The following is a 23,518-nucleotide window of genomic DNA, read 5'->3' as shown; positions in this document are numbered from 1 at the left end:
TTTTTTTTTAATTAAGGTAATTAAGGTTGTTACCTCCTTGTGTCTCCTGTATGTGCTTTTAAAGTCTTTGTGACATTGAGTTACAGGGCTTTGACTCCTGGGTCTAAAAAGAACAGCAAGTCCTGCTAAATCTTAAACACTGACAGCAATTAAAGCCTTGTCTTTAGGCCCAGTAGAAGATGCCAATCAAAATAAACTGCATTCTTGAGACACAGGGCCAGAAATTAAAGCTATTCAACTCTTCAAGGCCCAGGGCATATTGCAGAAGAGGTGGTCATAAGAGATTGTAAGGGCCAATTTTGAGAGATAAAATAAGTTCTGTTTCTCTATAGATTAATAATTAATGTGAAAGGCACACTGATGTAAGACCAGCATATGGGCCCCTGTGTCAGATTAACAAAGTTTTCTTGGCATTAACTTACTCCTTAATAAGGATTATAAAGGGTATAAAGGTTTATGGAAGTTATATGTTATGATCAAGATGAAACTTTTATAGATTGTTTATAAAATTTTGGACAACAAATTTAATTGGCTTCATGCTGTATTTATGAGGGCTTATTGTTTGAAAAATTAAGTCTCCTCTGTCAAAGAATGAAAGTTTTTGCCTTGTTTTGAAGTCCTTGAGTTATCACTTTGATTAAATGAATGACTTATTTTACAATGACCTGTGATCCTATTTTGTAATATCAAATTTTTTTTTTTTTTGAGACGGAATCTTGCTCTGTTGCCCAGGCTGGAGTGCAGTGGCATGATCTCAGCTCACTGCAACCTCCACCTCCTGGGTTCAAGCGATTCTCCTGCCTCAGCCTCCCGAGTACCTGGGACTACAGGCGCATGTCACCACACCTGGCTAATTTTTTGTATTTTTAGTAGAGACAGAGTTTTACCATGTTAGCCAGGATGGTCTCAATCTCCTGACCTTGTGATCTGCCCTCCTTGGCCTCCCAAAATGCTGGGATTACAGGCATAAGCTACCATGCCCAACCTATATAAAATGTTTTAAACCTTTGGTATTTGACAAACTTCCAAAATCAAATTATAAATTATGTCTTTTACTGACCTAATTAATCCTTTAAGATATTCTTAATAGGTTCCCTAAAGTCTAAAAAATGACATATTTGGTTTATTTGGTACAAAAATTATACAGGAAGCATTGCCAAATATAAAATGGTGTTTGGTTTTCTTTGGGCTGTATTTGTATAACTACGTTATTGGTATGTGTTCCAAAATAATGGGAAACTCCTAAAATTCTGATATGACTTAATGTATGTTATCAGTAATTGTTAAGTTAAATTATTGTGTGCCACAGAGGTAACAAATTTCCTTGTAAATTGTGACTTTGACTATGGCTGCCTTAACACTTTTTGTCATCCACAGAAAATTGTTTTGTTTTGGTCCTCTCTAGAAGGTGGTTTTATAATCAGCTATAAGACTCGAACAGGTGTTCTTGAATGCAGGTTTCTGATAACTTTGAAGATTGTAACATCAGGATAGAAGAACAACTTTCAGGACTCATGGAGAGCTGAAATGTTCATAAATATCAAGCAGAACAGAATTGACTGCATAGATAAACTAATAGAAGTCTGCAGTAATCTTTTTAACTTTTTACTTAAAACATTGCTGAACCTTTTTTTGTTTGTTTTTCAGAGTCGAGAAAACTTTCCTTTAAGCTATTTACAGCTTTTAACAATTGAGTAAAGTATACTTCCATGAACAAAATTTGGAGCATATTTGTTTCTCTCTACCTGATTTCTACAGAATTTGGCAACTATTTGTGAGTATTCTTAACTTATGACAATACAGTTATTTGCGTAAGTGCAGTAAGAATCTGTTTTCATTTGTAATAGGACACAATTGGAGAAACTGGTTATTTTACCAAGGCTTTGTCTGGAATGGTGTGCTTTCCTTTAAGAAATCAAACTTGACTTATGGAGCCAATAAAAGCCCCTTGAAAAACAGGCCTCATTTCTTTGTCTACACAGTCCCTGTACAGGGTTCCTGACCTGTGCTAAGTAAAGAATGCCACTTTCTGACAGGCCCAGGAGCCCCAAGTTTATATTGGAACCTCAGGAGGAGAGGAATTCACCCAACTCGTAAGTATTTGATGGTACAAATCCATGGCTGGGCTTGGCTTTAAAAAAGTCTTATCTGGGATTCCTTCTATGGACCAACATTCCATCAAGGCCAATTTAAAAGTCTATGTAAAAAATAATCATTCTTGCTGTGCTGTATACAAATAATTAGGCCAAGTATAATAAAGCAAACCAGTCCTACCATGGTTTGTCTTTAGTAAAAATGAGAAAAAGGAGAGAGAAAAATTATGTTTTAAAAACTATAATATACTTTTGTTAGATTCTAGTCTTGCCTAATGTTTTTCAATTTTTATTATTTTCTACAGTTTGGACGGAATTCTAATTTTTCTTGGCTACAAGTTTTCAAAATAATGTTTTCAATTTTTTTCTTTTTTTTCACCCAATTTTTCTAATTTGAAGTCACTGAAAACTAAGCTCTGCTTTCGTAAAGCCCTGCAAACTAAAGCTAGACAACTTAAATCTCGGAAGAAAATAACAGTAACCTATTTACATACATAAGCCACTTTCATACCTGCTTACTGCGGTATGGACTTCAGAGTCATGTGGCCTATATCGATTTTCCAGGATTGCTCTGGTTGTTGTTTTCTTCCTTCCTCCCCCTATTTTATCTTCATAGGACATGAGACTTCATAATCTTCAAAAACGAGCTTTCTTAATAACTCAAGAACTGCCTATCTAGGAATAAACCATCCTAGCCATGATAAATCAGATGAAACCAGAGACTAGAGACTCATTTTCTTCTAAAATGCTTTATCCAAAAGATTTTAAAAAAGAAAATGGGGGAAATGTGATGGGAAAATATCTTGGGCCCCCCAAATCACTAAGCTAAAGGGAAAAGTCAAAGCTGGGAACTGCTTAGGGCAAAATTGCCTCCCACTCTATTCAAAGTCACCCCTCTGCTCACTGAGATAAATGCATATCTGATTGCCTCCTTTGGAGATGCTAATCAAAAACTCAAAAGAATGTAACCATTTGTCTCTACAAATGCATAGGTAGATATGCATCTACCTATGACCTGGAAGCCCTCTCTTTGCTTTTCCAGACCAAACCAATGTTCATCTTACATATGTTGACTGACGTCTCATGTCTCCGTAAAATGTATAACACCAAACTGGTCTGACTGCCTTGGGCACATGTTGTCAGGACCTCCTGAGGCTGTGTCATGGGTGTGTGTCATCAACCTTGGCAAAATAAACTTTCTAAATTAACTGAGACCTGTCTCAGTATTTTGGGGTTCACATATCCAACTGCTTACTCTCCATCTCCAATTAAATGTCACAGAGACAACGTGCATTAAACGTGTTCAAGACTGAACTATGGTTTCTCTAAGATCTGATTCTCTTTCATGTTTTTTTTGGGTTTTTTTGCTTTTTTTTTTGAGACGGAGTTTTTCTCTTGTCGCCCAGGCTGGAGTGCAATGGCGTGATCTCAGCTCACGGCAACCTCCACCTCCCAGGTTAAAGCAATTCTCCTGCCTCAGCCTCCTGAGTAGCTGGGATTACAGGCGCCTACCAGCATGCCCGGCTAATTTTTGTATTGTTAGTAGAGATGGGGTTTCACCACGTTGACCAGGCTGGTCTCGAACTCCTGACCTCAGGTGATCCACCCGCCTCGGCCTCCCAAAGTGCTGGGATTACAGGTGTGAGACACCGCACCTGGCCATTTTTTTTTTTTTTTTTTTTTTTTTTTTTTTTGAGATAGAGTCTTAACTCTGTCACCCAGGCTGGAGTGCAGTGGCACGATCTCGGCTCACTGCAACTTCCACCTCCTGGGTTCAAGCAATTCTCCTGCCTCAGCGTCCCCAGTAGCTGGGATTACAGGTGCGTGCCACCAAGCCTGGCTAATTTTTTCATTTTTAGTAGAGATGGGGTTTCACCATGTTGGCCAGACTGGTCTCAAACCCCTGACCTCGTGATCTGCCCACCTTGGCCTCCCAAAGTGTTGGGATTACAGGCGTGAGCCACCGTGCCTGGCCTCTTTCGTATTTTTTATTACAGCAAATGGCTGGTTTTTAATCTATGATAAATGTGAGGGGGCCATTGACTGAAACTGGAAAGGCAGATAAGGAATAGATAGATATGTGTGGGAGATGTGCATTAATTTTAGCCATGTTGCATGAGTTTGGGACAGGCAGGTAGAAATACTCTGTGGACACTTGGGAGTGAAGGCTCTGGGGAGGTGGATTTGGGTTGGGAATGTGGATTTGGGAGTCATCTACATAGAGGTATTGAAATTAGGTATTTGAGCATTTGAGAGGGAAACAAAAAAGGTAGGAGGGAAGGGAGCCAGAGAAGCACATCGTGAATCACATCAGAGAGAGTTTAATAAGATGAAGGCAGTGTCGAGAATCTCAAATGATGAAGGATGAGATGAAGCCACTGGATTGATGACCTCTGTGACTGAGGCATATGTTGAGACTAGAAGCTAAACTACAGTAGTTATACAAAGGTGTGCATTGTGTTCTAGCCCAGGGTCTCAGCTTTCTCATCTTTAAAATGAAGGGATCCCCTAGATAAACCCATCTAGAGTCTAAGAAGTTGCAGCAGACATTTTCAATGAAGGAGAGAATAAGTGAATCAAACTATACCTATTTCTTGCCAGTTTTATATGTAGGGAGGAGTGGTTGGAATTGAAGCCGTACTTCAACATGGCTTGCTGTGTGAGGTCGACTATCAGTAATAGATTATCTAAGGGGAGAGTGTTATCAAAAAATGAATTTTCAACACAACAAAGGCCTCTTTTGAATTGTCACTTTTATCCTGTAATGCTACAAAGTAACGAGATATAGGAGACCCTTGGCACTTAATTTTCTGACACTGATTTTTTTTTTTTTTTTTTTGAGATGGAGTCTCATTCTGTTGCCCAGGCCGGAGTGCAGTGGCGCAATCTCGGCTCACTGTAAGCTCCGCCTCCCGGGTTCATGCGATTCTCCTGCCTCAGCCTCTGGAGTAGCTGGCACTACAGGCGCCTGCCACCATGCCTGGCTAACTTTTTGTATTTTTAGCAGAGACGGGGTTTCACCGTGTTAGTATGGATGGTCTCGATCTCCTGACCTCGTGATCCACCTGCCTCAGCCTCCCAAAGTGCTGGGATTACAGGCATGAGCCACTGCACCCAGGCTTTTTTTTTTTTTTGAGGCAAAGTCTTGCTCTGTCACCCAGGCTGGAGTGCAGTGGCGCAATCGCGGCTCACTGCAACCTCCACCTCCTGGGTTAAAGCAATTCTCCTGCCTCAGACTCCCAAGTAGCTGGGATTACAGGCATGTGCCACCACACCTGGCTAATTTTTGTATTTTTTTTTAGTAGAGACGGGGTTTCACCATGTTAGCCATGCTGGTCTTGAACTCCTGACCTCAAGTGATCTGCCCACCTCGGTCTCCCAAAGTACTGGGATTACAGGCATGAGACACCATGCCTGGCCCTGACACTGATTTTCATTTTGACTTTTTGGGAATGGATGTGAAAGCAATTGTGCTAAGTACAGATTTCTTAATGCGTTTACAATATTAATTAGGTCACAGCACTGGTAACACAGGAATTCAAATGGTGCAAGAAACAAGGCACACTGGTGATGCAGCATTGTTTTTGGTAATTGCTTATACATTGCCAAAGGTTTTTCAACAAATTCAACCTACTCTTATGTTACTTAAGTAGATGGTTTAAGGCAGTGGTCCCCAAGCTTTTTGCACCAGGGACCAGTTTTGTGGAAGACAACTTTTCCACAGACAGGGTGGGGGGGTGGGGCATAATTTCGAGATGAAACTGTTCCACCTCAGATCATCAGGCCTTAGATGCTCATAAGGACCATGCAACCTAGATCCCTCACGTGCACAATTCACACCAGGGTTCACACTCCTATGAGAATCTCACGCTGTGGCTGATCTGGCAGGAGGCGGAACTCAGGTGGCAATTCTGGCTCGCCAGCCCTTCATCTTCTGCTTTGCCGCCCAGTTCCTAACAGGCCATGGACCAGTACCAGTCCCCAGCTCGGGGGTTGGGGATCCCTGGCTTAAGGAATACAGGGCTGGTAAAGTAATCGTTGAGCCTCAAGTCCAGATTTTCAATACATATGGTGAGGCATGCTGAAAGACTGATGTCAAGTATGAGGCAAGCTGACAGATTCTAAGAATTATGGGTGGATTTATTTCTCAATACAAAATTATCACTATATTATGGGTATATAATATATCCATTTTAGGATCTTCTCAGTTTTTTTCTTTTAGGAGTTTACTTATACATTTATTATGCTATTTATAGTTATATGTTTATAAGGTATATATGGTATTTATAAAATCACTTATGTTTTGGGATGTTTACATTAACAAAGATCTGCGAGCAGGATTTTCTCAGTAAAGAGGACTTGATTTACAAAACTGAATTCTAGAATTTTCTGACAGTAAATCCAATTGCAAATGGCTTTATCTGATATCTATCTCAAAGGAGACATCATTCATCAGGGAAGCTGATGGCATGCTGGCTAAATTCTCTAATTCAACCCAAAGGAGTCAGCTGTCTTTTCTAAGTCTGACACATGAGCAAGGAGCAAATCAAAGTAGAAAAGAAATCATTTTAACATCCAGAATTCATCACAGTATTTAAACAATTAGAATTTTACTTTATTTCAGAATAAGTTTACAGTTGAAAAATGATTATTTACTAAAGCCACATTATTCATACAGACAAAACTTTTATAGCAAAACCTTGGTACATGAGCATTAATAATTTGAATACTATATGGATATAGAAGATATTTAAAAAATGGAAACAATGTATTCCAAAGGCTGTAAGAGGCACAATATATATGCTTGTACTGGGCCTGCAAGCATTATACTATAATTCATTAAATGTGATCCAAGAAGTTGCAGATTTTTCAGCACTATGTACTGAAAAGATAAAAAGGAATATCACAGCTACTCTTACGCTGAAGAAGCATCTACTATCAAGACTACAAAATAGGAGCAGCAAGCCAAACCAACAGATAATGCCTTAGGTTTTAGGAGAAATAATACATGTATGGCTTTTTCATGTTCATTTTCGAGCTTGGTTAGCAAGTCTGGCAGGTGGAAAAGAGGAAATTAGTCTATAAGAAAACGTTAAAGACATAATTTACAAGGCATCTGATATTTAACATGTTCAAACTTGGAAAATAATAACTGAGCTTGATTTTAGAGCAAAGTTGTGAGGTATTACACAGCAAAAAAATGATTTCTTCTGTTTAATGTTTTTGGCATAAGAATCTCTTATGCAGAAGAAAAGTAAGTTTTCAAATGACATGGTGGAAAAATATGTAAGATGAATAATTAGAATTGACTTTCGGTTTTCAGTAACTACAGAGAATATAGGTCTTCCAAGGACCAAGGAACTGAATTTGGTCCTTAATATAAACTCTTATCTCTTTTACAAGCGTGGGTTGAAATATGTACTCATGCTGACAGTATCCACGCTGATAAAGGTGAACATGTGGTAACAATAAGAAAAAACGTGTACATTTTTCAGGGTACACTACTACTTCTACATTATATTGAAATTGCCTAAAAGGTAAAAATGTACATCTTAGATTCTCAAAGGTTTTATTTTTTAACTAGCAATGAAATATAAGTGTAAAAGTGAATCATGCAGTCTTTTTACCTATCAGTTACTGTGTTCATGATATGAGGGGAACAGAATTCTTTTTTTTTTTTCCTTTAAATCCCTAATGTTCACAAGTCATCATGTGGAACTAAAATCACACACAAAGGCAAATCATGAGGAAACGTTAAATATTTCAAAATGCCCACGAGGCGTGCCAGAAACAGTGCTGTATCTATAGCACAGAATCGTTGGAGGCCAAAGCTAAAGCAGTAGGGGCTACTGCAACTTCTAGCTCTTTACTGCTGCTTTTTTGTTTGTTTGATAGAGGGGGATTCAGGTGAGGGGGTTCGGTCTCTCAGGAAGTTAGGCCATAATTTCTGCAGGTTCAGTGATTAACTTGGATCCATCCCATGCTGTCTTGAACTGTTCAGGAATGGGAAATTCTCTCTGGAAAAAGGCAAGAACAACAAAGTTACTTAAACTACAACAAAGTTATTTAAACTAAGGCTTCCTTTTGCAAACAGATGGGGAGGCTGATTTGTGCCACATGATGGGCAAAGAAATTCGATCGAATTGCAAGCCGCGTCATGGGGAGGTCTTTGTCACGTGGAGACTTGTGTATGTCATGTGTCAGTTCTGTGACTTCAAGCCAGTATCATCATTAAAGCTAAAAGCATCATTTAGAATGAACCAGGCATCCTTCTAAGCACTGGACATAGATGAACTCAGCAGATCTCCTATAATAACCCTATGAGCTAGGAGTTCTTGGGGATGCCATCTGTAGGAAACAGAGGCCTGAGAGTAAGCAACTGGCCCCAAATGATGTGGCCAGTAACAGCACAGCTAGAATTCAAATCTGCGCTCTATCTTACCTACTACTCTCCACTAAACTTTAACATGCACATGAATCAACTGGGATCTTATGAAAATGCAGATTCTGGCCGGGTGCAGTGGCTCAAGCCTGTAATCTCAGAACTTTGGGAGGCCAAGGCGGGTGGATCACCTGATGTCAGGAGTTCAAGACCAGCCTGGCCAACATGGTGAAACCCTATCTCTACTAAAAAAATACAAAAAATTAGCCAGGAATGGTGGCATGCGCCTGTAGTCTCAGCTACTCGGGAGGCTGAGGCAGGAGAATCGCTTGAACCCAGGAGGCAGAGGTTGCGGTCAGCCGAGATCATGCCACTGGACTCCAGCCTGGGCAACAAGAGTGAAAACTCCGTCTCCAAAAAATAAAATAAAATAAAATAAAATAATAATAATAAAATGCAGATTCTGACCCAGGATCTTATTAAAATGCAGATTCTCTCTGGCTGGGCTCTGTGGCTCATGCCTGTAATCCTAGGACTTTGGGAGGCCAAGGTGGGTGGATCACCTGAGGTTGGGAGTTCGAGACCAGCCTGACCAACATGGAGAAACCCCATCTCTACTAAAAATACAAAATTAGCCGGGCGTGGTGGTGCATGCCTGTAATCCCAGCTACTCGGGAGGCTGAGGCAGGAGAATCGCTTGAACCCATGAGGCAGAGCTTGTGGTGAGCCAAGATTGCACCATTGCACTCCAGCCTGGGCAACAAGAGCAAAACTCTGTCTCAGAAAAAAACAATGCAGATTCTGATTCAGGATCTTATGAAAATGCAGATTCTGATTCAGTAGGTCTGGGGAATGGAATGAGAATCTGCATTTCCAACAAGCTCCCAGGTGATGCCAATGCTGCTGGTTCCAATCACATGGAGTAGAAAGGTTTTATCCCAGAGGTAGCTCTCTACTCTTTGATAAATTGTAAAAATGAGCTTAGGGTTATATACACGTTGGTTACCCTTCACCAAGGCACTCTACTTCTCCCATTGGAAAATACACATACAAACACGTACAGACAAAGAATAATAGAGAATAGTCAAAATAAAAGTAGTCTAAGTCAACACTCTGCTTTCCCAGACAGTGATTCTCCAGTCATTTCAGAAGAGGATAGAAGACCTCCTCCAAGGCAAGGAAGAAGGACAGAAGACCTTCAGAAGAAGATAGAAAACCTCTCTAAGGCAAGGAGGCCTTGGACCTGTCTTCTGGGCCTCCTCGGACGTCCAGTCCATGCGGTGCTCATTGAAACCTCATGTGTCTGATAAGCTGATGCCCATGCTCATGAGCTGTGGTGTTTCCATGGAACACACATGGGTACCTATCTTCCTAGATGTAGGATCCAACTGTTTCTTTGGGATGAAGCCATTCATTCATTCAAAAGGAAAGGCCTGGGCCAGGCACGGTGGCTGACACCTGTAATCCCAGCACTTTGCGAGGCTGATGCCAGCAGATCATCTGAGCCCAGAAGTTCAGGACCAGCCTGGGCAACATAGCGAGACCCCACTGTATAAGGACAAGCCTTACACAGTGTAGTGCTGCTGAAGAGCCACTCTGATTTGGTATCTCTTTTGGCAGAGTTGCAGGGAAGGATTCCCAGGAGTGGGGATGGTAATCCCACCCTCTCCATTGTCTCTGCCTATCCTCAGGGACACTGTTTCTACAAAACATACAAAAATTAGCAGGGTGTGGTGGCACACGCCTGTAGTCCCAGCTACTTGAGAGGCTGAGGCAGGAAGATCGATTGAGCCTGGGGGGGTTGAGGTTGCAGTGAGCCATGATCGCACCACTGCACTCCAGCCTGGTCAACAGAGCAAGACCCTGTCTCAGACAAACAAACAAACAAATAAATAAAATAAAAGGCAAAGCCCTTGCTATAATGAGTGATGTATTCTTCTTGAGTAAAATCTGCAATGGAAAAATCTTGAAGTAAAGAACCCACAATCTGAATAACATGTGTGTGTTTGTGCAGCCAATATTCCTTCTGGGGCTCTTCTGGATGGGTAGACAAGGCTTGGTGTTTGTTCTCAAGAACAAGGCCAAGTAGAGAATGTGCCAGATGAAGGCACCTCTTTGATAGTAATTGCACAACAGCTGTCCCAAATCTGTTCCTGGCAGTGAGGGGTTAGTAATATGTTAACGAGTCTTCTCTGGGAGACCAATTTCTTTCAGGACGAATCATCTCCTCCATCCATTCCCACACCATAATGCCCATGGCAGGTCCTCTGTGTTGTTCCCTACCAGCTCCAACCAAGAACACGTGAAGAGGGCCACAAGGTAATTGACCTGTAAGAGGCGAGATCTTGTTTTTTTTTGTTTTTTTTTTTTTGAGATGGAGTCTTGCTGTGTTGCCCAGGCTGGAGTGCAGTGGCGTGATCTCAGCTCACTGCAACCTCTGCCTCCCAGGTTCAAGTGACTCTCCTTCTTCAGCCTCCCAAGTAGCTGGGACTACAGGCGTGTGCCACCACGCCCAGCAAATTTTTTGTATTTTTAGTAGAGATGGGGTTTCACTGTGTTAGCCAGGATGGTCTTGATCTCCTGAGCTCGTGATCTGCCCGCCTCGGCCTCCCAAAGTGCTGGCATTACAGGCGTGAGCCACAGCACCCGGCCAAGACCTTGGTTTTTAGCATGAATGCTCAGGTTTTGATTTACACTCATCCTTTAGGCCGGTGGATCTCAATGTTGGCTCCCCACTGGAATCACCTGGGAAGCTTTAACAGTTACAGATGCCTGGGTCCCACGCCCATAGATTCCAGCTTCATTAGTCTGCAGTGTTCATCCAAATCCCGCTGCTTTTCTTAGCAGATCCAGTCCCATGCAGCTGAGCCTTCCTTCTGCTTAAACAGCTGCAAAGGCCAGGGCTCCCTCCAATTTCTGACTCTCCTACTCTGAAGCTGTTGGCATCAGCTCTTCAGGAATTTTTTTAGGTGGAGGGCCCAAGAGAGGACTCTTCTGTATCTCAGGGTTAGACCGTCCATACACACTTACTAGTAAAGCATGGCCTGAGGCTTGCAGAGTTTTGTTTTTTTAAACTGAAATGATGAATTCTGGCCTGTAATGTATGACACGTGGCTGAGCAGAGCTGACGAACTTACTGCTAGGTGGGGAAGGGAGAATGTGGCAGCAGTCACACTGTCTGCTTAAGGAGATCAAACTGTGTGTTGATTGCTGTGTAGGCCTTGGCAATTGACCCCTTAGGCTGAGGGAGCTCCTCTTCCAGATGTTTTGCCTGCTAAGTTATGTTTTCTCCCATCCTTCCCTGGTTCACTGGCTCCCTGCACAGGCAGACTTAGAGGGAATTTTCTGTTTTTGTTTGTTTGTTTGTTTGTGACTGAGTCTCACTCTGTCACCCAGGCTGGAATGCAATGGCACAATCTCAGCTCACTGCAACCTCCGCCTCTCAGGTTCAAGTGATTCTCCTGCCTCAGCCTCCCGAGTAGCTGGGATTCACACGGCTAATTTTTGTATTTTTAGTAGAGACGGGCTTTTGCCGTGTTGGCCAGGCTGGTCTCAAACTCCTGACCTCAAGTGATCTGCCCGCCTCTGCCTCCCAAAGTGCTGGCATTACAGGGGTAAGCCACCATGCTTGGCCCTCTCTGTATTTATTTCCTCACTTTCAAGTAGCAACTAGCAGATCCATCACACTTCATGAACCAGGAAATGTACTTATTTATTCATATTCCCTTTACAAAGTGTGAGAATACATGTATGGTTCTTTGAGAAAGTGCTTTGTTGAGGAGAGAAAGCTGAGAAAATAAATAGTGGCCAAGTCTCTTAGGCTAGTGTTTCTCAGAAGGGCCATTGGATGGACTTAAGGGATATATGCCAGTTAAAAATCTGGATTCCTGGGCCTTACTCTAGGCCTCCTGAATCCAACCTCCAGCTGGAAGATTTGGGAACTGGCATTTTCATAAAACTTCCCAATTCTTACACTTAACCTCTCACTTGAGCATAGCTGCACAAATAGCCCTACTCACTGTCTTTGCTCTGTCCTCACATTTTTTCCCCTAAGTATTTATTTCCCCTTCTTTCCTGTTTACCTCCACCAGAGCAAAGGAAAATATTTAGTCCTACCTAATACGAACTCAGATGCATGCTGTGCTATTTGATAAACGCTGGTCCATTAAATGAATTATTAGTACACTGCCTTGAGAATCGGAAATCCAGGAGTGAGTACAGTCAAGAAGCTAATAGGCGGGAAGAGATGTGGAAGACAGCTCCCTGAATTCCTCGCCTGCCTGTGAATTATGCTACAAATAAAGCTCGCAGGTTGGTAGCTGATTAATCAATCTCTAAGAATGTTAATAATGAAGGCTCCAGAAAAATTCTTGACAGCCTTTTGAAAGGTACTTACATAATCACCATCCTGAGGGATAAGTATGTTCATTTCAGATGACTTGGCGCTCACGATCTCACAGTCTAATGCATCTCCACTGAGGTATATGTGGCAACCTTCTGTCTTATTAATGGAAATTGTTGGCACTCTCCCCATTACCTGAAATAGGAAAAAATACTTGGGACCAAAGCAAAGAAACAGAAATAACAATGCCCTCGAATAAATACAATCTCAATTCCTCTTGGCTTTAGCTTGGGCTTAACCAAGCATTAGAATTCACTGGGTCAAAGCTGGGGAGGTGAGTTAATGGCAAAGTCTTCAGGCAGAATAGGATAGGTGTCACTCAGGGACAGAATGAAAAGACCACACAAGTGGATTCTCAAACCTCAGTGTCTCTTTCCTGAGACAAAATTAAGAGATTAATTTGGAAACAGCAGCTAGATGTTCAGAAAAAGCCTCACAACCCTGTTAGTAGATTCAAAACATGTATTTGATTTCATGATAAAAGAAACAAGATGCATTCATATTCATTTGCTTGAAATTTTACTTTTGACAAATCTCTATGAAACTAGGATTAAAACAAGTTCTAATGTTGTCACTTACAAGTAAAACTATTCTTGAGTAAAAACTGAGTAGATTTTTCCTGAACTTAAATAAGAAACACTACCATTCTTTTCACATAAGTCCTTTGCCGGATAAAAATCTCAGTGGCTGAATTTGAGGCTTACATGAGATGAATGTCTAAGTATTTGGAAATGTATTCATTTCAGGAGACAAAACTGGGGGCTTGGCTCAGGACACTCATTATATAGATAAGTAGGATCATACAAAAGAGGAGGCGATTCTTTGTATTGTTTATAAATATCGAAGTGCTATAAAAATTCTGATCGGTTTTAAATTTCTCTTCTAACAATCAGTTTTCAGACATACCCCCAAAATCTCCATAAGGGCGGACTGTTCCCCCAAAGACCATATTACAACTCTATAATTTTCCTTCTTGTCATGGTAATTAAAGCGATAAAGACATCTCTTCTTTCACCGTGGAGAAAAGGCTGGATTGCAAACCAGGAGCAACTCTTGTTGATGGTGCGAGTGATGTAAAGAATTCCTTGTGGGGAGTCTGGCCAGGTCACTCTAGTTCTCTGTTTCCTCCTCTCTCTCCATAGACACTGAACACTGAGTTGGAATTGAGCCCCAGTGCAAAAAAAAAAAAAAAGGCAGGGGTAGTTCAAGGTCAGGTACACATAGGGCTCTACCACAAATAATAATACGGCACATATATCTATATTTAATAATGTGTCTGCAGTAATGTTTTGGTAATTTCTAGATGTCTTTTCTAAATTATTTATTTATTTATTTATTTATTTATTTATTTATTTATTTATTTTGAGATAGAGTCTTGCTCTGTCACTCAGGCTAGAGTGCAATGGCGCCATCTTGGCTCACTGCAACCTCCACCTCTGTCTCGAACTCCTGACCTCAGGTGATCCACCTGCCTTGGCCTCCCAAAGTGCTGGGATTACAGGTGTGAGCCACTGCACCCGGCCGGTTCATTTTAGCTGCTATACTAGTTAAACTACCAACTAGTATCCTATTGGGAGGATTTATTTATTAACTTACCAACTGGTGGACATTTAAATTGTTTTTATTGCCATTATGAATGATATTGCAATAAACATTTTTACATTTGTCTCCTTGGCACACGTGCTGGGGCTTCTTTAGTGTATACACTAAGAGTGAAATCACTCAGTCACAGACTATGAATGTGACTTTCTTAGACGCTGCCAATTTGCATTGCAGTGAATGTCACAGATTTACTCCCCCGACACTGATATATCAGGGTTCTCATTGTTTCACTTCCTTAGCAATCCTATAGCATCAGACTTTAGTATATAGGCAATCCTCAAATTGTAGTTCCTATAGGCATAAGATTCAGTTAACCTAGCACCACGCAAAGTAAGGACAGTCTGAATGCAAAATGGATGAGTGTGAGAAGACATCACTAATTGTGGTATTAACTGGCATCTATACTTCTACTAGTTAGGTAGGTTATACATATTTTCATATATTTATCAACCACTTTCTTTTTTGTCTGAATTGCCTTAATATTCTGTGCCCATTTTTCTATCAGATTGTTAGCCTTTTTCTTTCTTTCTTTCTTTCTTTTTGAAGATGGAGTTTCGCTCTTGTTGCCCAGGCTGGAGTACAATGGCACGATTCTTGGCTCACCACAACCTCTGCCTGCTGGGTTCAAGCAATTCTCCTGCTTCAGCCTCCTGAGTATCTGGGATTATAGGCATGTGTCACCATGCCCAGCTAATTTTGTATTTTCAGTAGAGACGGGACTTCTCCATGTTGGTCAGGCTGGTCTCGAACTCCCGACTTCAGGTGATCCACCCACCTTGGCCTCCCAAAGTTCTGGGATTACAGGCGTGAGCCACCGTGCCCAGCAGCCTTTTTCTTATTGATTTAAGTTCTTTATAAATTCTAGATACAAATCCTTTTCTATTATCTGCCTTGCAAATATCTTTCTTCAGTCCATGGCTTGTCTTTCAGCTTCATATGATGTCTTCTGTTACACATATAATTTAAATTTTAATGTAGTTAAAATGACCAGTACTTTCTTTATGGTTTGTGCTTTTTGACCCTAATTAATTTATTTCCTACTCTGAGGCATAAAATTTTTCTTCTACATGTTATTATCAAAGTTTACAAGTATTTATTTTTCACAATTAGCATTTTACTTTTATGTATGATGTGAGGTAGAATCCAGTGTATTTTTTTCCCACACGGATAATCAATTGTCCTAAAATACAAATTTCCATCTATGCATCTATTGATTTCAGGGCTCGCTAGTCTGTTTCATTTATCTGTTTTTGTATATCACTAACAATATAGCACTTTACAATGAGTCAATATCAGGCATGCAAGTCCCTTCACCTTATTCATCTTTCACACTGTTTAGCTATTCTTGTCCATTTGTTTTCCAAATGAATTTTAAGACCATTTTTCATTTAAAACTCTGTTGAGATTTTGAGGTGAATTTCATTAAACTCACATTAAATAGCTGAGACCATTGATAGTGATGTCTTCCCGTCCATTTACTTACAACATCACCCTTGCATTCTTTGTAACTATCTCCCATTTCTGTTTGCTTTTTTGGCTAGGTACCTCACAGTTTTGTTGCACCTAGCAACAAAATAGCTGTTTCAACCTTATTTTCTATTGCATTTTCTTTTCTTTTCTTTCTTTCTTTCTTTTTTTTTTTTTTTTTTTTTTTTTGAGACAGAATCTAGCTCTGTTGCCAGGCTGGAGTGCAGTGGCGGGATCTTGGCTCACTGCAACCTCCGCCTCCCAGGTTCAGGCGATTCTCCGGCCTCAGCCTCCTGAGTAGCTGAGACTACAGGCGCCTGCACCATGACGAGCTATTTTTTTGTATTTTTTAGTAGAAATGGGGTTTCACCGTGTTAGCCAAGATGATCTCAATCTCCTGACCTCATGATCTGCCTGCCTCGGCCTCCCTAAGTGCTGGGATTACAGGCATGAGCCACCACGCTCGGCCTCTATTGCATTTTCTAAAACTTATTTGTGGTAGAAAGAAATGCTATTGATTTTTGCATGTTCATATTATATCCTACCATCTTGCTGAGTGTTTTTTTAATTTTATAGTTTCTTGAATCTCTTGGGTTTTATATAAAGGCACTTATTTTGTTGGGAAATAAGGGCATTTTTGTCTCTTCCTTTTCCAGTTTTATCTCTCTCAATCATTATCTTATTGCATAGGTTAGAACTTTTTTTTTTTTTTTTTTTTTTTTTTGTGAGACAGAGTCTCACTCTGTTGCCCAGGCTGGAGTGCAGTGGCGCGATCTCAGCTCACTGCAAGCTCTGCCTCCCGGGTTCATGCCATTCTCCTGCCTCAGCCTCCCGAGTAGCTGGGACTATGGGCACCCGCCACCACGCCTGGTTTATTTTTTGTATTTTTAGTAGAGACAGGGTTTCACTGTGTTAGCCAGGATGGTCTCAATCTCCAGACCTCGTGATTTGCCCACCTTGGCCTCCCAAAGTGCTGGGATTACAGGCGTGAGCCACCATGCCCGGTCAGTTAGAACTTTCAATGCATTATTGAACAAGAAGCAATGACAGGAGGAATTCTCTTCTTGTTTCTGACTTTATTTTCTTTTTCTTTCTTTTTTTTTCTATGCGTCTTCATTGCTGCAGAATTTTAATGGGAATTTTGAAGTTTCAAATGAAGTGTGATTTCTGCTATAGGAGTTCCACAGACACTCAATTCAGTTATGAAATGTAGTATATCTCTTCTTTTACCTAGGATTATTAGATATAGATATATCTATAGATATATGTGTGCATATATATGTGTTTACATGAGTACATTTAGAAGAATGAAATCATGCTCTACATAATGGTATAAGACTGTTATTTTCTCCTAATAAAGTACAATAAATGTATTTATAGATCACTTTAAAAAATGGTTACAGTGGCTTATAGTTCTCCTTGAAGAGGTCCTTCACATCCTTTGTAAGTTGGATTCCTAGGTATTTTATTCTCTTTGAAGCAATTGTGAATGGGAGTTCACTCATGATTTGGCTCTCTGTTTGTCTGTTATTGGTGTATAAGAATGCTTGTGATTTTTGCACATTGATTTTGTATCCTGAGACTTTGCTGAAGTTGCCTATCAGCTTAAAGAGATTTTGGGCTGAGACGATGGGGTTTTCTAGATATACAATCATGTCATCTGCAAACAGGGACAATTTGACTTCCTCTTTTCCTAATTGAATACCCTTTATTTCCTTCTCCTGCCTGACTCCCCTGGCCAGAACTTCCAACACTATGTTGAATAGGAGTAGTGAAAAAGGGCATCCCTGTCTTGTGCCAGTTTTCAAAGGGAGTGCTTCCAGTTTTTGCCCATTCAATATGATATTGCCTGTGGGTTTGTCATAAACAGCTCTTATTATTTTGAGATACATCCCATCAATACCTAATTTATTGAGAGTTTTTATATCATTCAGGACATAGGCATGGGCAAGGACTTCATGTCTAAAACACCAAAAGCAACGGCAACAAAAGCCAAAATTGACAAATGGGATCTAATTAAACTAAAGAGCTTCTGCACAGCAAAAGAAACTACCATCAGAGCGAACAGGCAACCTACAGAATGGGAGAAAATTTTTGCAATCTACTCATCTGACAAAGGGCTAATATCCAGAATCTACAAAGAACTCAACAAATTTACAAGAAAAAAACAAACAACCCCATCAAAAAGTGGGCAAAGGATATGAACAGACACTTCTCAAATGAAGACATTTATGCAGCCAACAGACACATGAAAAAATGCTCATCATCACTGGCCATCAGAGAAATGCAAATCAAAACCACAGTGAGACACAATCTCATACCAGTTAGAATGGCAGTCATTAAAAAGTCGGGAAACAACAGGTACTGGAGAGGATGTGGAGAAATAGGAACACTTTTACACTGTTGGTGGGACTGTAAACTAGTTCAACCATTGTGGAAGACAGTGTGGTGATTCCTCAAGGATCTATAACTAGAAATACCATTTGACCCTGCCATCCCATTACTGGGTATATACCCAAAGGATTATAAAACATGCTGCTATAAACACACATGCACACATATGTTTATTGCGGCACTATTCGCAATAGCAAAGACTTGGAACCAACCCAAATGTCCAACAATGATAGACTGGATTAAGAAAATGTGGCACATATACACCATGGAATACTATACAGCCATAAAAAAGGATGAGTTCATGTCCTTTGTAGGGACATGGATGAAGCTGGAAACCATCATTCTCAGCAAACTATCGCAAGGACAAAAAACCAAACACCGCATGTTCTCACTCACAGGTATTGAACAATGAGAACATTTGGACACAGGAAGGGGAACATCACACTCTGGGGACTGTTGTGGGGTGGGGGGAGGGGGAGGGATAGCATTAGGAGATATACTTAATGTAAATGACTAGTTAATGGGTGCAGCACACCAACATGGCACATGTATACATATGTAACAAACCTGCACATTGTGCACATGTACCCTAGAACTTAAAGTGTAATAAAAAAAATGGTTACACAGTATTCCATTGAATGGAATTCAGAAGTTTTAAATTTTTAGGTAGACATATCTGCTTATCTGTTTGAAAATTTCCTCTGTTTCTTCTTGGTTTAAGATTTTTTTCTCCCTCCAAAAACATGATGAATATTTAGAACTTCCTATTTTCACATTTTATACTTAATTTACTTGGTTGTGTATTTTGGATGTGATGTATTTACATTAAAAAAATGCTAACTGCTTATATATGGTTTCACCATTGCTACCTAAGCTTAATTTCTAAGAATGAAAGGGAGCTTGAAATAAACTCTCTAAAATTAAGGTGTGTTTGTGGTATGTGTGTTAGGTTGCATTCTTTCCAAGATACTTTTCAACTGTGACACACTATGATTGCATGACTATGGCTAAACATGTACTCTCACCTCTGCCATCAAATATTACTTCACTGCTGTTACTTCTAGTTTTTTAAAATTAAAAATAATGTGAAGTAGGAAAAAGCATGTTTCTTTACATAGGAACTCCCACCATCCAAAATAGCTCTTCAGAAAGTGTGGTCTCATTAGGTTTCTATGAACCATGATCATCCTTGAAGTACCGGGCTTTTTCTGAAGATGAGCAACCTCCTTAAAATTTGCATGCGTAATAGTTTGGAGAGAAAGCAGTGTTATTAAATGGATAAATGTAGTGATCAGAAATACTAAACTGGGGCTGGGCGCTGTGGCTCATGACTGTAATCCCAGCACTTTGGGAGGCCGAGGCAGGTGGACCACTTGAGGTCAGGAGTTTGAGACCAGCCTGCCCAATATGGCGAAACCCTGTCTCTATTAAATATTCAAAAAATTAGCTGGGCCATGGTGGTGGTCACCTGTAATCCCAGCTACTCAGGGGGCTGAGGCATATGAGAATCACTTGAACCTGGGAGGTGCAGGTTGTAGTGTGCCGAGATTGCGCCTGGCCTGGGCCACTGCACTCCAGCCTGGGCCACAGAGCGAGACTCCGTCTCAAAAAAAAAAAAAAGATAGAAGTTATAATTGGCCAAAACCAAGAAGTCCTTTAGATTTTGGCATATCATAAAATTCCATGTGGCTAAATCAAAATTATTATATATTTTAATTCACAGATTTTCTTCTGTTTTGCAAATTCAACTCCAACCCTACTTCTCAAGTTGTTTTTCTGATGATCTCACTGATTCTTTAGAAAAACTTTACCTCTTCATGATCTAGGACCAATTTTTCCTGAGAAAAATGTTCTCTTTGGAATGGGGCTAATCATACTAGGACAGTCTCACAGTACTTTTATTTATGCATTAGTTGATTCACTCAAATCATATACCCATCAAACATTTACTGGACACCTACTATGTGCAGGTACTGTGCAAGTTTCTGGGGCTATAAAGATTACATAGCTGTCCTTTTTTTCTTTTTTTTTTTTTTTGAGACAGAGTCTCTCTCTGTTGCCCAGGCTGGAGTGCAGTGGCACAATCTCAGTTCACTGCAACCTCTGCCTCCCAGGTTCAAGTGATTCTCCTGTCTCAGCCTCCCAAGTAGCTGGGATTACAGGCGCCCACCACCCCACCCGGCTAATTTTTGTGTTTTCAATATAGACAGGGTTTCACCATGTTAGCTAGGCTGGTCTCAAACTCCTGACCTCAGGTGATCCACCCGCCTTGGCCTCCCAAAGTGTTGGGATTACAGGCGTGAGCCACCATGCCTGGCCAGTTAGCTGTACTTGAAATTGAGATGGTATGCCAGTAATGGAAACACAAAATGGGATCTGTTAGAAGAGATTGAAAAGAAAGAACTAACACTGAGAAGTAAGAGAGGGGTCTACCAAGGAGGTGATGATAGAGCTGTGTCCAGAGGGAACAGGAATAGGAGTATTTTAGGTGGCCATGGGGGAGCAAGGCTCCTTCTTTTTTTTTATTTTTTTTGAGATGGAGTCTCGCTCTGTCGCCCAGGCTGGAGTGCAGTGGCGCGATCTTGGCTCACTGCAAGCTCCACCTCCTGGGTTCACGCCATTCTCCCGCCTCGGCCTCCAGAGTAGCTGGGACTACAGGCGCCTGCCACCATGCCCAGCTAATTTTGTTTTTGTATTTTTAGTAGAGACAGGGTTTCACTGTGTTAGCCAGGATGGTCTCAATCTCCTGACCTCGTGATCCGCCCACCTCGGCCTCCCAAAGTGCTGGGATTACAGGCGTGAGCCACTGCGCCTGGCCGCAAGGCTGCTTCTTGGAGGCAGAGTGGATGGTCTGTGCAAGGCCGCAGCTTACAGTGTGGTTGGAAAGGCTGCTTACTACAGCGTGGTTGGAAAGGCTGCTTACTACAGCGTGGTTGGAAAGGCTGCTTACTACAGCGTGGTTGGAAAGGCTGCTTACTACAGCGTGGTTGGAAAGGCTGCTTACTACAGCGTGGTTGGAAAGGCTGCTTACTACAGCGTGGTTGGAAAGGCTGCTTACTACAGCGTGGTTGGAAAGGCTGCTTACTACAGCGTGGTTGGAAAGGCTCTGCTTATTACAGCGTGGTTGGAAAGGCTCCGCTTATTACGGCGTGGTTGGAAAGGCTCTGCTTATTACAGCGTGGTTGGAAAGGCTCTGCTTACCTGGATTTGAATGTCCTGGGAGTTGATCACTTCCACAATGCCCACCACATTGTCAAACACCAGGCCGAGTTTCTTACAGTTGTCTGGGGGGAGAAAAAACACAACAAAAAACCAACTCCACTAAATACATACAGCTTGTTTATAAAACATCATAATAACCATAGAGCCATAATTCTGCCCTACCAATTATAATGGAGTTTACTTTCCCTTTTATCTGAAGAGTTGATTTTTCGCATTTGAAAATGTAAGCCACTTGTTTCAGCTCAGTCTCTGAAATCACAAGGTCATTCCTGTCCTCTTGGTACTCCTAGAATTAAGACAAATACAAATATTAAACATCAGCATATATAAACAGAATCCACTGCACACTGAAATTAGTACGAGCTCAGCATGAAGTATGGCTTTGCAATATATTCTTTTGGAACCATCTCCTTATAGATGAAACCACAGGTCTTACTCTGTCATTGTTAGGATGGGAAAAACGGAACCACTTCTTGGAAGCAAGTCACTATCTCTGTAAACATCAGGTATCAGGCACCCTAGCAGGTGGGAGGCTGGAGCAGGGATGTGAGAGCTTTTTGTTGAGGCCTTGATGCCAAGTCTGGACTTGATGATGCAGCAAAACCTGCTGTGTCAAACAGGAGTTGGGCAAACAGGCTGGTGAAGGGTCACAGCAGTGGTCTAAGCCCTTGTGTTTTCAAGGCGATGACAACTCTCCAGGGACTTTGGTTCTTCATCTTTAGGGAAGCCCTCCAGATCAGCAGGAGACACCAGCTTTCATTACCATTTGAAGTGTCTATGTCCTGCTCACACACTTAGCCCGGGCAGTAGGGGGTGGCAGCAGTAGGGTACAGAGGTATCAATCCCTCCATCCATGGGACTGAACGAAACATCTCACAGCACATCAGAGTGGGGCACAGACTTCCCAGTTCCATATATTAACGGTCTGTCTTGCTGCCTGATTAAAAGCTTATAGAAAGAATAGCTAAATTCATAGGGACAGAAAGTAGAATTGTAATTGCCAGGGGCTGGGAGGGGTGCAGGGGGAGAAATAGGGAGCTATTGTTTAAGGGTACAGATTTTTGGTTCTACAAGATGAAAAGAGTTCTGTAGTGGGTGGTGGTGATGGCAGCACAACCATATGAACAGACTTAATGCCACTGAGCTGGACAGTTAAACATGGTGAACAGTCCATTTTATGCTACGTGTATTTTACCACCACTCACAAAATAATTTAAAAAGTTGAAGAAAAGAATGCATGAGAACCTGTGAAAATAAAGTTTATGGAAGCATTCAGAAACACCCTGGTTTCTACTCTAGCCAGTGGTTTTTGCCTCTGTCACTTCACCTTGGTGGTTAATGGGTGCAAACATATAGTCAGAAGGAATAAATTCTAATTCGACAGCAGAGTAGGGTAAATATAGTTAACAACACTGTCTTAAATATTTCAAAATAGCTAGAAAAGAGGCCTTTAAATGTTTCCATCACATAGAAATGATAAATACTCAAGGTAATGGACACCCTAAATATCCTGACTTGATCATTACCCATTCTTTTTTTTTGAGACAGAGTCTCACTCTGTCACCCAGGCTGGAGTGCAGTGGCGTGATCTCGGCTCACTGCAACCTCCACCTCTCGGGTTCAAGTGATTCTCCTGTCTCAGCCTCTCAAGTAGCTGGGATTACAGGCATGTGCCACCATGCCCGGCTAATTTTTGTATTTTTAGTAGAGATAGGGTTTCACCATGTTGGCCAGGCTGGTCTCGAACTCCTGACCTCAGGTGATCCTCCCACCTCAAACCCCCAAAGTGCCGATCATTACACATTCTACGCATGTAACAAAATATCACAGGTACCCCATAAATATATACAAATGTTATGTATCAATAAAAAAATTAAAAAAAAGAAATCCTTCAGATCTTGGTAAATGGTTTGGCTGTTGGTCCTTTCATTGGCGCGCGTCAGGAAAATAAAGGTT

The 23,518-nt window shown here is 41.2% G+C and overlaps 1 protein-coding gene across 3 annotated transcripts in view; it reads right to left on the bottom strand.

The window, feature by feature from the left end:
• Window positions 1-6,686: 6,686 nt before the first annotated feature.
• The window catches only part of CAP2 (cyclase associated actin cytoskeleton regulatory protein 2), a 162,694-nt gene continuing 145,862 nt past the window's right edge, over window positions 6,687-23,518 (bottom strand). For all 3 annotated transcript variants that reach the window (XM_016954960.3, XM_063812799.1, XM_016954961.3), the window contains 4 exons: window positions 21,725-21,848; window positions 21,542-21,624; window positions 12,872-13,012; window positions 6,687-8,110 (listed from right to left, as the gene is read on the bottom strand). In XM_016954960.3, coding sequence (XP_016810449.1) covers window positions 8,027-8,110; window positions 12,872-13,012; window positions 21,542-21,624; window positions 21,725-21,848 — 432 coding nt within the window. In that variant the 3' untranslated portion in view covers window positions 6,687-8,026. The remainder of the gene's footprint in view (window positions 8,111-12,871; window positions 13,013-21,541; window positions 21,625-21,724; window positions 21,849-23,518) is intronic.

The sequence above is a fragment of the Pan troglodytes genome, chromosome 5 (genome assembly GCF_028858775.2).
Source record: "Pan troglodytes isolate AG18354 chromosome 5, NHGRI_mPanTro3-v2.0_pri, whole genome shotgun sequence".
Taxonomy (NCBI): Eukaryota; Metazoa; Chordata; class Mammalia; order Primates; family Hominidae; genus Pan; species Pan troglodytes.
The sequence above is the reverse complement of the archived record's forward strand: the minus strand, read 5'-3'. Positions and strand labels throughout refer to the sequence as shown.